The sequence below is a fragment of the Oncorhynchus gorbuscha genome, linkage group LG04 (assembly GCF_021184085.1).
Source record: "Oncorhynchus gorbuscha isolate QuinsamMale2020 ecotype Even-year linkage group LG04, OgorEven_v1.0, whole genome shotgun sequence".
Lineage (NCBI taxonomy): Eukaryota > Metazoa > Chordata > Actinopteri > Salmoniformes > Salmonidae > Oncorhynchus > Oncorhynchus gorbuscha.
This window is the reverse complement of record NC_060176.1, coordinates 4,318,371-4,332,693: the sequence shown is the minus strand read 5'-3', so window position 1 is coordinate 4,332,693 and position 14,323 is coordinate 4,318,371. Positions and strand designations below refer to the sequence as shown.

Here is a 14,323-nt window from a genome sequence, read left to right as displayed (position 1 = left end):
TTCTTAATGCGTTAGAGCCAATCAGTTGTGTTGTGACAAGGTAGGGGTGGTACACAGAAGATAGCCCTATTTGGTAAAATACCAAGTCCATATTATGGAAAGAACATCTCAAATAAGCAAAGAGAAATGACAGTCCATCATTACTTTAAGACATGAAAGTCAGTCAATCCAGAACATTTCAAGAACACTTTCTTCAAGTGCAGTTGCAAAAACACTCAAGCGCTGTGATGAAACTGGCTCTCATGAGGACCGCCACAGGAAAGGAAGACCCAGAGTTACCTCTGCTGCAGATGATAAGTTCATTAGAGTTACCAGCGTCAGAAATTGCAGCCCAAATAAATGCTTCAGAGTTCAAGTAACAGACACATCTGACCACCCATACGTACGTAGAATGTATGCACACATGACTGTAAGTCGCTTTGGATAAAAGCGTCTGCTAAATGGCATATATTATTATTATTATAAAATCAACTGTTCAGAGGAGACTGCGTGAATCAGGCCTTCATGGTCAAATTGCTGCAAAGAAACAACAACTAAAAGACACTAATAAGAAGAAGAGACTTGTTTGGGCCAAGAAACACCAGCAGAGGACATTAGACCAGTGGAAATATGCCTTTTGGTCTGATAAGTTCAAATCTGAGATTTTTGGTTCTAACCGCCGTGTCTTTGTGAGAAGCAGAGTAGGTGACTGGATGATCTCTGCATGTTTGGTGACCACCGTGAAGCATGGAAGAGGTGTGATGGTGGTTTGCTGGTGGCACTGTCAGTGATTTATTTAGAATTCAAGGCACACTTAACTAGCATGGCTACCACAGCATTCTGCAGTGATACACCATCCCATCTGGTTTACGCTTAGTGGGACTATCATTTGTTTTTCAACAGGACAATGACCCAACACACCTCCGGGCTGTGTAAGGGCTATTTGACCAAGAAGGAGTGATGGAGTGCTGCATCAGATGACTTGGCCTCCACAATTTCCAACCTCAACTCAAAGAAAATAAGATCTTTTGAATAAATAGGTGTATCCAAACTGTTGACTGCACATATATAGTGAAAAATAGAAATAGACATAATAGAAAAATAGAAATAGCTGATCAGACTGTTGATTGTGGCCTGTGGAATGTTGTCCCGCTCCTATTCAATGCTGTGCAAAGTTGCTGGATATTGGAACACACTGTCGTACATGTCGATCCAGATCATCCTAAACATGCTCAATGGGCGACATGTCTGGTGAGTACGCAGGCCATAGAAAAACTGGAATATTTCAGCTTCCAGGAATTGTGTACAGATCCTTGCTACATGAGGCCATGCATGATCATGCTGAAACATGAGGTCGGTGGTGGATTAATTGCACGGCAATGGGCCTCAGGATCTCGTCACAGTATCTCTGTGCATTCAAATTGCCATTTATAAAATGCAATTGTTTTTGTCTGTAGCTTATGCCTGCCCATAACCCCATTGCTACCATGGGGCACCCTGTTCACGTTGACATCAGTTAACGCCATACACTTGGTCTGTGGTTGTGAGGCCGGTTGGATGTACTGCAAGATTCTCTTAAACGTTGGAGGCGACTTATGGTAGAGAAATTAACATTCAATTATCTGGCAACAGCTCTGGTGTACATTCCTGCAGTCAGCATGCCAATTAAACACTCCCTGAAATCTGGCATTGTGTGGTGACAAAACTGCACATTTTAGAGGTCTGTTTGTCCCCAGTACAAGGTGCATCTATGAAATGACAATGCTGTTTAATCCGCTTCTTGATTTGCCACACACATCAGGTGGATGGAATTAACTTGGTAAAGGAGAAATGCTTACTAACAGCAATGTAAACAAATTTGTGGACAATATTGAGAGAAACAAGCTTTTTGTGCATATTAAACATTTCTGGGATCTTTTATTTTAGCTCATGAAACATTGGACCAACACTTTACATGTTGCGTTTGTATTTTTGTTGTGTATATAAAAAAAAAGTGCCTTCCATGAATAAGATATGTGGTTGTCCCACCTAGCCATCTTAAGATGAATGCACTAACTAAATCGCTCTGGATAAGTGTCTGCTAAATGACTCAAATGTAAATGTCATATTTAGCCTGCATGTAAAATAATGGCATTTTGAAAATGCACAAATCTGTTTTAGTGAAGTTATGCTTGATGCATAAGTTACCAGAATGCAGGATAGAGGGGAACAGATGTCATATTTAATGTCACAAACATATCACTTGTCATTCAATATTTCAAGCAAAGCCCAATGAAAGTGAAAACAAATTACACAATTAACCATCTAAAATGTTGGATTCATGTTCTGAAAACATTTTTAATAAAGAAACCGCTCTTTATTCTACTTAACTTATATCTAATTTCCCTCACAAAAATAATGAATGCTTGTTTTTATACAATGTAAACACTATCCACATTTCTAGACACAATTCAAAACATATGGTACAGAAAAAGCACCTTAATTTGACATATTCAACATAATTCTGTCTTGAAAGGCATGGTGGGGTGGGGATTTCCAATTCTTCCTCCGTGGCAGATAGTTAGGTAGTCTCTTCCTCACTCCCGATGGACCAGGACGAACAGACCCAGCAGGAAGAGAACAGCGTACTGGGAAGGGGAAGAACAACAAAATATTAGTATCCCTGTTCCGAGGATCTGAAACCAGCTGCTTTCCGTCTGCCAGTTGCTCTCCCACTGTTTAGTGTATGGCTGCTGGTCAGGCTCTCTAACCTTTAGAGTACCTGCAGAATGCCCCTAATAAGGCTGAATTTAGTAAACAATTCATAAAACCTTAGGTGATTTTCCTTCTAATGATGACGATGTAAAATATCTTACCTTGAATTTGGGATAGTCGTTCATCAGAATGGTAACGATTCCGATGTATGGCACAAACCTGGAGACAAAAATTGACATTCAACATCAGATGACATGTTCATGACAATGTCATGTCGCTGTTATGATGTACAATTCAAGTAAATTATTACCTAACATTACATCTTCAATAGTTAAATACAGTGGTGGGAAAAGTACTCAATTGTGGTACTTGAGTAAAAGTAAAGATACCTTCATAGAAAATGACAAGTAAAAGTTACCCAGTAAAATACTACTTGAGTAAAAGTCCAAAAGTATTTGGTTTTAAAAATATTTAAGTATAAAAAGTAAATGTAATTGCTAACATGTACCTAAGTATCTAAAGTCAAAGCATAAATCATTTCAAATTCCTTATATTAAGCAATATATGGATAGCTAGGGGCACACCAACACTCAGACATAATTTACAAATGAAGCATTTGTGATCAGAGGCAGTAGTGATGACTTGGAATGTTATTTTGATAAGTGTGTGAATTGAAAAATGTTTGGGTGTCAGGGAAAATGTATGGAGTAAAAAGTACATTATTTTCTTTAGGAATGTCCCAGGCCCTCCCAGGTACTCTCATTTGTTGACTTCTGTAATCGCAAAAGCCTTGGTTTCATGCATGTTAACATCAGAAGCCTCCTCCCTAAATTTGTTTTACTCACTGCTTTAGCACACTCCACCACCCCTGATGTCCTTGCCGTGTCTGAATCCTGGCATAGGAAGGCCACCAAAAAATTTGGAGATGTCCATGCCCAACTACAACATTTTCCATCAAGATAGAACTGCCAAAGGGGGGAGGAGTTGCAATATACTGCAGAGATAGCCTGCAAAGTTCTGTCATACTTTCCAGGTCTATGTCCAAACAGTTTATTTATTTAACTAGGCAAGTCAGTGAAGAACACATTCTTATTTTCAATGACAACCTAGGAACGGTGGGTTAACTGCCTTGTTCAGGGGCAGCATGACAGATTTTTACCTTGTCAGCTAGGGGATTCAATCTTGCAACCTTACAGTTAACTAGTCCAACGCTCTAACCACCTGATTACATTGCACTCCACGAGGAGACTGCCTGTTACGCAAATGAGGTAAGAAGCAAAGGTAAGTTGCTAGCTAGCATGAACCTTTTCTTATGAAAAACAATCAATCATAATCATTAGTTAACTACACATGGTTGATGATATTATTAGTTTATCTAGCGTGTCCTGCGTTGCATATAACCGATGCGGTGCGTATTTGTGAAAAAGGACTGTCTTGATCCAATGTGTACCTAACCATAATCATCAATGCCTTTCTTAAAATCAATACACAAGTATATATTTTTAAACCTGCATATTTAGTTAATATTGCCTGCTAACTTAGCTCGTTGCGAACTCTGTGAAGACTATTTCTTCCTAACAAAGACTGCCGACTTCGCCAAATGGGGGATGATTTAACAAAAGTGCATTTGCGAAAAAAGCACAATCATTGTACAACTGTATCTAACCATAAACATCAATGCCTTTCTTAAAATGAATACACAGAAGTATATATTTTTAAACCTGCATATTTTGCTAAAAGAAATCCAGGTTAGCAGGTAATATTAACCAGGTGAAATTGTGTCACTTCTCTTGCGTGCATGCAGTCAGTGTATATGCAACAGTTTGGGCTGCCTAATTTACCAGAATATTACGTAATTATGTCATAACATTGAAGGCTGTGCAATGTAACAGGAATATTTAGACTTATGGATGTCACAAGTTAGAATGGTTCCGTATTTCACTGAAAGAATAAACGTCTTGTTTTCGAGATGATAGTTTCTGGATTTGACAATATTAATGACCCAAGGCTCATATTTCTGTGTGTTATTGTGTTATAATTAAGTCTATGATTTGATAGAGCAGTCTGACTGAGCGATGGTAGGCACCAGCAGGCTCATAAGCATTCATTCAAACAGCACTTTAGTGAGTTTTGCTAGCAGCTAGTCGCTGTGCTTCAAGCATTGAGCTGTTTATGACTTCAAGCCTATCAACTCCCGAGATTAGGCTGGTATAACCGATGTGAAATGGCTAGCTAGTAAGCGGGGTGCGCGCTAATAGCGTTTCCAATGTCAATCGCTCTGAGACTTAGAGTGGTTGTTCCCCTTGCTCTGCTTTTGTGGAGCGATGAGTAACACTGCTTCGAGGGTGGCTGTTGTCGATGTGTTCCTGGTTCGAGCCCAGGTACGGACGAGGAGAGGGACGGAAGCTATACTGTTACACTGCAATACTAAAGTGCCTATAAGAACATCCAATAGTCAAAGGTATATGAAATACAAATCGTATAGAGAGAAATTGTCCTATAATAACTACAACCTAAAACATCTTACCTGGAAATATTAAAGACTCCTGTTAAAAGGAACCACCAGCTTTCATATGTTCTCATGTTCTGAGCAAGGAACTTAAATGTTAGCAGGTTTCATTTTATTTGAGGCTAAATTGATTTTATTGACGTATTATATTAAGTTAAAATAAGTGTTTATTCAGTATTGTTGTAATTGTCATTATTATAAATAAATAATAAAAGAAATACAAATCGGCTTTTTTTGGTCCTCCAAATCGGTATTGGCGTTGAAAAATCGTAATCGGTTAACCTCTACTCCAAATAAACCCATGCTGTTTTCAATCAGGATCTCAGCGATCGCTGCCACATTGCCTGCATCCACTATGGGTCCGCAGTCAAACGCTCCCTAAAACACTTCTGCCAGCAGGCTTTTCCTGGAAGGATATTGACTTCATCCCGTCAGTCGAGGATGCCTGGTCGTTCTTAAAAAGTAATTTACTCACCCTCTTAAATAAGCATGCCCCATTCAAAAAAATGTAGAACTAAGAACAGATACAGCCCCTGGTTCACGCCAGACTTGACTGGCCTTGACCAGCACAAAAACATCCAGTGGCGTTCTGCATTAGTATCAAATAGCTCCCGCGATAGGCAACTGTTCAGGGAAGTCAGGAACCAATACACGCAGTCAATCAGGAAAGCAAAGGCTAGCTTTTCAAACAGAAAGTTGCATCCTGTAGCTCAAACTCCAAAGTTTTGGGACACTAAAGTCCATGGAGAACAAGAGCACCTCCTCCCAGCTGCCCACTGCTCTGAGGCTAGGCAACACGGTCACAACCGATAAATCGAACATTTCAAGAAGAATCGCTCTACGGCTGGCCATGCTTTCCACCTGGCTACCCCAGCAAACAGCTCCGTCCCCCAGCAGCTACTTTCCCGAGCCTCCCCAGCTGCTCCTTCACCCAAATCCAGATTGCAGATGTTCTGAAAGAGCTGCAAAACCTGGACCCGTACAAATCAACTGGGCTAGACAATCTGCACCCTCTATTTCTAAAACTATCTGCCGCCATTGGTAGTAGGGGTTGCAACAGTCTGTTCAAACTCTTTCATATCGTCCGAGATCCCTAAAGATTGGAAAGCTGCCGTGGTCATCCTCCTCTTCAAAGGGGGTGACACTCTAGACCCAAACTGTTATAGACCAATATCCATCCTGCCCTGCCTTTCTGAAGTCTTCGAAAGCCAAGTTAATAAACAGATCACTGACCATTTCGAATCTCACCGTACCTTTTCCTCTGTGCAATCTGGTTTCCGAGCTGGTCACGGGTGCTCCTCAGCCACACTCAAGGTACTAAATGATATCAAAACCGCCATCGATAAAAGACAGTATTGTGCAGCCGTCTTCATCGACCTAGCCAAGGCTTTCGACTCAATCACCGTATTCTTATCGGTGGTTTCTCAAATGACTGCCTGGCATGGTTCACCAACTACTTCGCAGACAGAGTTCAGTGTGTCAAATCGGAGGGCCTGTTTTCCAGACCTCTGACAGTCTCTATGGGGGTACCACAGGGTTCAATTCCCGGGCAGACTCTTTTCTCTCTCATATATATATATGAGAGAGAAAATAAATATATAAATGATGTCGCTCTTGCTGCGGGTGATCCCCGATCCACCTATATGCAGACGACACCATTCTGACCCTTCTTTGGACACTGTTAACAAACCTCCAAACGAGCTTCAATGCCATACAATAAACTTCTGTGGTCTCCAACTGCTCTTAAACACTAGTAACACCAAATGCATGTTTTTCTACCGTTCGCTGCCCGCACCTCTCCGCCCGACTAGCATCACTACTTTGGACGATTATGACCTAGAATATGTGGACAACTACATAGGTGTCTGGCTAGACTGTAAACTCTCCTTCCAGACTCATATTAAACTTCTCCAATACAAAATCAAATCTAGAATTGTCTTTCTATTTTGCAACAAAGCCTCCTTCACTCACGCCGCCAAACCTACCCTAGTAAAACTGACCGACCTACCGATCCTCGACTTCAGCGATGTCATCTACAAAATAGCTTCCAACACTCTACTCAGCAAACTGGATGCAGTCTATCACAGTGCCATCCGGTTTGTTACCAAAGCACCTTTTACCATCAAACACTGAGACCTGTATGCTCTCATCGCCTGGCCCTCGCTACATATTAGTTGCCAGACCCAATGGCTCCAGGTCATCTAGAAGTCTATGCTAGGTAAAGCTCTGCCATAGCTCACTGGTCACGATAACGACACCCACCCATCGCACTCGCTCCAGCAGGTAGATCTCACTGGTCATCCCCAAAGCCAACACCTCCTTTCCTTCCAGTTCTCTGCTGCCAGTGACTGGAACAAATTGCAAAGAATTAAATAAAATAAATAAATCGCTGAAGCTGGAGACTTATATTTCCCTCACTAACTTTAAACATCAGCTATCTGAGAAGCTAACCGATTGGGTGGGCTATTTACAGCTGCAGCAATCTACCTACCTCATCCCCATATTGTTTTTAATTTACTTTTCTGCTCTTTTGCACACCAGTATCTCTACTTGCACATCATCATCTGCTCATTTATCACTCCCGTGTTAATCTGCTAAATTGTAATTATTTCGCTACTATGGCCCATTTATTGCCTACCTCCTCACACCATTTGCACACACTGTGTATAGACTTTATTTTTTTCTATTGTGTTATTGAATGTCCAGTTGTAAATGTGAACTTGTTCTCAACTAGCTTACCTGGTTAAATAAAGGTGAAATAAATACAAATATATTTAAAAAATTAAAATGTAGTGAAGTAAAAGTTCACCAAAAGCATAAATACTAAAGCCAACTACAGACACACACAAAAAAAACTTAAGTAGTACTTTAAAGTATGTACACAATGGGTTAAATACTTGAGAAGGGTTAAAGCAAAAAAATAAATCCTATGACTGAAACTAGTCTGGGGCCAAGTTAACCTGCCCTTTCATGTCAGAAAGTCATGGCCATCATGCTTTCAGGGAATGTGGATAATTGTGTACATGTATTAGACCTAGACTGAGAGTTTGACCAATTCCAGTCCCCTTCCTTAGGGGGTCCGGGGTCCACCCTGGGATCATTTGTAAGTAGAAGACTGAGAAGCTCAGTTCTGGTGACTTTTTAAAGGGACATTCTACTCCAAAATGAAACTAATTTTATGCTGAAACCATTTCAAATTAAATTACCACCTTTAGAAATTTGTCCAATAAAATAATTGGTAAAATCATATTGGACCATGTATATAGCCTATGCATGGTCTATATTATCAGATATGCTATAAGCAATATCACCTGTAGCCAACTGATGCAGCATTGTGACTATAAAATGTACATAGACAAACTCCATGCTTCAGCCTATCTGTATTCACCCATTGGACACAACATCCTGATCGTTATTAATAACTATACTTTTATTATAAATATATCAATGAATTATTATTCACTCAAAGATATTTTTGGTTTCTATTACAAACGGTCATTGTCCATTTAAGACACCGTTGCCCCTTTCAGAGCTGTTGCATATTGATTCAGAGTCTTTTCGGTCCTTTCACCTAAAAGAGCTTCTCATTTGGTTGCCCATCAGTAGTGCTTAGAAATGTACATAAAACCATGAAAAATGGTCAACCCCTAATTTAAAGTCTAAAATGTTACCTACCATTATGTCAGATTGTGAAATTTGAGTTCAAATACATTTTTACCTGACCAAATTATTAGATGGCTTGCAAAAATAAAGACTAAAAAATGTAAAGCACTGAAAAAATTGCATCGTGCAGAATGAGTGTCTCTTCTCACAGCATGGTTCCTGCACTGAGGAATTAGCATCTTCAGAGAATATTTTTTATAATTTATCTGCAGATAGTTGATGTCTGGAGATCAAAAAGCAGCAGTATGCACATCAGGGAGTCAAATAAAATGGAAAAATTATTTTTTGCAAAAAACAACCTAATCCTTTTAAAAAAGCAGCTTGTTCGTAAACTACCCATCACTACTTTGCGCAGAAGTACCTAAACGATTCTCTGTTGTAACCAGAGCATTTCTAAAATGATGCCACTCGCATAATTGAAGGAGTAAGAAATAAACGTGGTAGCAATGGAAAACTGGGCTCCTCCTCTTTAAAATAAAAATATATATTAAAAAAGGCCAAATCCGCTTTCAGATTTGCCAAAACTCCTCTGCCAACTTGAATGCGCCACGAGTGTATGGATGTGACAAATTATTAACTTTTAAACTGCCATTTTCATATGAACATCCGAGTGTCAGCAACAGTATGTCAGTTCAGTTCACACAGCATAACAGAGAAAATAACATATTTGATAATACATTTATTTGGGAAAATATTACTTCATATTAGGATATGTGATCTCCAGATCAGTCCCCCCCCCACTCCTTTCCCCCTGAGGCTTTTATGCGGATCTACACGGAATCTCAAATCCGTCACTGTGATGGAGAACTTTAAACCATGCTTGAGCCCTTCCACTACTACAGGCTAGATGAGCGCAGACTCAAGTTCAGTTTAATTTTGCACTAAATAATATCTCAAGGGAAATGGTATCATATAGATCCAGTGAAGTGAAGCATGAGACTGAAGTCATATAGCAGACTAAGCCTAGTATCACTCTGGTGGAATGAGAAATGCTCACCCTCTGGCTCGTCCCACCACGTCTTTTTTCTCTAGCCAGTGCTGTCCCGGCTTGTATAGCCCTCTGTCATCTACAGAGTTGTTGTCACCTTTGGTCAGGAACTTGATTTCGCCATTTTCCCTGGAGATAAACAACATTTAGATTTAGTTTAGATGTCATACATCGATTGCCTGGCCCCAGAGCGGCTTATGAAGTTGCTCTGACAATGACATTTATTCAGTTACCCAGCATATATTTAAAAAACATATATGAGGTAAGAAATATTACAGAATATTTAGAGCCTAGTCTGAGTGTTATGTAGCAATACAAACTTTTGGGGGGAAGTAGGCCTTCTAAAACTTGTAACAAACAAAGAACTATCCCGAGAGAGAACTAGCGCATTTCAATAACTACAGAAACATCATAGACCAACTTTTCATGAATCTTTAGTACTCTGTGTACTATGGGGATCTCTCTGCCCTCTATCCTGAAGACCACAATCTCTCCGACTCTGATGGGGTCTTCAACCCGGTTTGTCAGGAACAGAAGGTCTCCTCGATGGAAAGCAGGCTCCATACTTCCACTGAAACCAAGGACATGTTACAGTCAAGGATAAGACAGGTTACTGAAAATTAGCAGATGCGCTTCAGACAAACAGCAGGTATGTTGGTGCTACACTTTGGTTGTGAAAGTGGCAAATTTCCCCTTACCTTGTAAAGTGCTTTGAGTGTATTGAAAAGCACCCCATCTACATAAATCCAACACCAATGCTTTACCTGAGGACGACAACAATAGGGCTCTCGCTGCCTGTCACGACCATCAGTCCTTTCCAGATCATCAGGGCTGAGGACACTATCATACCAAAATTAAGCACCTGGTAGTAGAGCTGAAAACAAATAAGACAGGTTGTCAGGCTGAGACGAGGATAAGCTAGTGTTCGCTTATAACAACGTCATAATAACTATATCTACCAACAGCTGGTCCTGAGGACTAACAAGGTGTGCAGGCTTTTGTCCCAACCCAGTACTAATACATATGTTTCAGTTAATAAAGGGTTTGGTGATCAGCAGAATCTAGTAGAAACTGGTAACTTAGGTTGGAATAAAAGTCTGCACACTTTGTAGGTCCTCAGCGCCAGGTTTGAAGAAGACTGAAGTAACACCATATTTAGGCAGAGAGGAAATTGTACGGGCTGAAGCTACATTGATTTTGCAAAGTTGCTAGCTAGCTATTTTGACAACCCAGTTTATCATGCATGTTCAGTAGGCGATGTAACGTATATAACTAGCAGGGTAATTTCTTTATACATGATTAAGACCACACGGAAAGCTGGGTAGCTAGTTAGCATAGACGACTTGACATTTTAAGCAACGTGTTATTAAACAGCCGGCTAATGTTGCTAGCATAACTAGATAGCTAGCTAACTAGCCTTGGAAGAATCCGTCACATTCACACAACAAAAACAATATTATCGTACATACCTGGCGCTTATTCATCCGCCGCACATCATCAAGGAAATCTAAAGACAACATCGTCCCGGTATTGAGTTTATAAAATTACCGAAATGAAATAAAAACCAGTGATCGATGTATAAAAAGCGAACATATGGTAAACGTCCGAGAAACTTGCATCCAAATCTTCCGGGTACACTCAACCGGAAGTTCCGCCCACATTCAAAATATTTTGACGAGGTGTCGCTTCTCGATACGGGGGCTGGCAGACAGAAGGTTTGGATATGCAAATTTTAAGAGCTTTCATTCACTTATGTAGTGAACACCCGATTCAATTACAATCAGTCGATCTAATCGACAACTATCATTAGAAATCAAGCGATGTGAATCAGACAGTGGGGCGCCGCCTGCAATGAATGTATGAAAACTCCAAAAGCAGTGACCTAAAGAGAGAATACCCTTATCCAGTGACCTAAAGAGAGAAAAACCTACTCCAGTGAACTACTGACAGGTCCCATCATCTCTCTCTCTGACTGAGCAGGGTTTCTGTCACAGGACAGAGGGAGTGAGGCAGGGTAGTAGAGGAAGGCCAAGGGTAGGAGGAACAGCCAGAAACATTGCACCACTTATAGCTATAATGATCTATATGAGCTATACTATCTTGTCTCATCCGATACACAACCCAACCAGCTGTACTGCTTCTTAACACAGCACGCATCCAACCCGGAAGCCAGCCACACCAATGTGTCGGAGGAAACACCGTGCACCTGGCAACCTTGGTTAGCCCGGCCCGCCACAGGAGTTGCTGGTGCGCGATGAGACAAGGACATCCCTACTGACCAAGCCCTCCCTAACCTGGACGACGCTAGGCCAATTGTGCGTCGCTCCACGGCTTCTCTACAGAGAGAACACAAAGGGGGTTAATGATGGGGGAACCGAACAGGGCACACGGCTTCTCTACAGAGAGAACACAAAGGGGGTTAATGATGGGGGAACCGAACAGGGCACACGGCTTCTCTACAGAGAGAACACAAAGGGGGATAATGATGGGGGAATAGAACAGGGCACACTGCTTTTCTACAGAGGGTACACAGGGGGATAATAGCCTAGCGCAGTAGTCACCAGCCGGTCATTTGTGATCGTCTGGTTTATCTCTAAGGGATTCCTAGTCAATCACCAAATATTTCTGTAAAAAACAACAACGATAAAGCCTTGCATTTCAACGTCTTTTATTTGTTTCGGACTGTCGGCGGTAGGTGCACTTGATTCAGCAACCCTAGCTCTGGGAAGGCAAAGTGTTCCCATTTTGAACCATTTCATGTGTCAGAGGGTAGAAAGTAACTGAAGGTAACCGCTGGCCAATCAGATAGCTCAGATCACCTTGTCTGCACAGTTTCCCTGCGCCATAGACGGTAAAAAGAAGCCTTGAACACACAGGAAAGTTGATAATGTAACAGTTTTAAAACTTACATCTCTAAATGTACAAAAGTACATCTCCATCTTGTTGTCGCATCGTGGATAACTGTAGCATTTTAGCTAAGCCTAACCCTTTTCCTAACCTTAACCTAATTCTCCTAACCTGCTGCATTAATTTGAATAACCTGATGCGTTAAATCTCCTAACCTGCTGCATTAGTTCTCCTAACCTGCTGCGGTATTTCTCCTAACCTGCTGTGTTAATTTTCCTAACCTGCTGCGTTAATTCAAATAAACTGCTGCGTTAGTTCTCCTAACCTGCTTCGTTAGTTCTCCTAACCTGCCCGGGTTAGTTCTTCTAACCTGCTGCATTAATTCTAATAACTTCTGCATTCATTTGAATAAACTGTGGCGTTAATTCTCCTAACCTGCTATCTTAGTTCTCCTAACCTGCTGCGTTAGTTCTCCTAACCTGCTGCGTTAGTTCTCCTAACCTGCTGCGTTAGTTCTCCTAACCTGCTATGTTAGTTCTCCTAACCTGCTGCGTTAGTTCTCCTAACCTGCTGCGTTAGTTCTCCTTACCTGCTGTGTTAATTCTCCTAACCTGCTGCATTAATTCTAATACGTTGCTGTGTTAATTCTCCTAACCTGCTGCCTTAGTTCTCCTAACCTGCTGCGTTAGTTCTCCCAACCTACTGCCTTAGTTCTCCTAACCTGCTGCCTTAGTTCTCCTAACCTGCTGCGTTAATTCTCCCAACCTACTGCGTTAGTTCTCCTAACCTGCTGCGTTAGTTCTCCTAACCTGCTGCGTTAGTTCTCCTAACCTGCTATGTTAGTTCTCCTAACCTGCTGCGTTAGTTCTCCTAACCTGCTGCGTTAGTTCTCCTAACCTGCTGCGTTAGTTCTCCTTACCTGCTGTGTTAATTCTCCTAACCTGCTGCATTAATTCTAATACGTTGCTGTGTTAATTCTCCTAACCTGCTGCCTTAGTTCTCCTAACCTGCTGCGTTAATTCTCCCAACCTACTGCGTTAGTTCTCCTAACCTGCTGCCTTAGTTCTCCTAACCTGCTGCGTTAATTCTCCCAACCTACTGCGTTAGTTCTCCTAACCTGCTGCGTTAGTTCTCCTAACCTGCTGCGTTAGTTCTCCTAACCTGCTGCGTTAGTTCTCCTAACCTGCTGCGTTAATTCTCCTAACCTGCTGCCTTAGTTCTCCTAACCTGCTGCGTTAATTCTCCCAACCTACTGCGTTAGTTCTCCTAACCTGCTGCCTTAGTTCTCCTAACCTGCTGCGTTAATTCTCCCAACCTACTGCGTTAGTTCTCCTAACTTGCTGCGTTAGTTCTCCTAACCTGCTGCGTTAGTTCTCCTAACCTGCTGCGTTATTTCTCCTAACCTACTGCGTTAGTTCTCCTAACCTCCTACGTCAAGACACTACTGTCTGTATCTGTACTCCATCTAGCCACAAATGTAGACGCTGTCATTTTCGAGAAACCATCAACAGCAGGACACAATCAAACCTGGTTATATCTAAATGCCATTGGTCAGATTTTTGCAACACATTCACCAATCACGTTAGGTAGCCTAGCAGTTAGAGAAGCAAGCCTGCAACTGAAGGGTTGCCAGTTAGAATTCC

At 41.3% G+C, this 14,323-nt stretch overlaps 1 protein-coding gene across 1 annotated transcript; it reads right to left on the bottom strand.

The window, feature by feature from the left end:
* Positions 1-2,178: 2,178 nt before the first annotated feature.
* On the bottom strand, positions 2,179-11,491 carry LOC124033558 (signal peptidase complex catalytic subunit SEC11A). The gene is made up of 6 exons (XM_046345596.1): positions 11,303-11,491; positions 10,598-10,707; positions 10,255-10,404; positions 9,843-9,962; positions 2,835-2,892; positions 2,179-2,606 (listed from the first exon to the last, which is right to left on the bottom strand). The coding sequence occupies exons 1-6, from the start codon at positions 11,351-11,353 to the stop codon at positions 2,556-2,558; spliced, it is 540 nt and encodes a 179-aa protein (XP_046201552.1). The 5' UTR covers positions 11,354-11,491; the 3' UTR covers positions 2,179-2,555.
* Between the last annotated feature and the right edge of the window lie 2,832 nt (positions 11,492-14,323).

Bases quoted from the DNA above. Each gene is read 5' to 3' on its own strand.
- LOC124033558 (XM_046345596.1), bottom strand. From the start codon at position 11,353: ATGTTGTCTTTAGATTTCCTTGATGATGTGCGGCGGATGAATAAGCGC. The intron at 10,708-11,302 runs GTATGTACGATA...ATTTGTTTTCAG, and splicing joins GGCGGATGAATAAGCGCCAG to CTCTACTACCAGGTGCTTAA. The intron at 9,963-10,254 runs GTTGGTCTATGA...GTTTATCTCCAG, and splicing joins GTACTAAAGATTCATGAAAA to GGAAAATGGCGAAATCAAGT.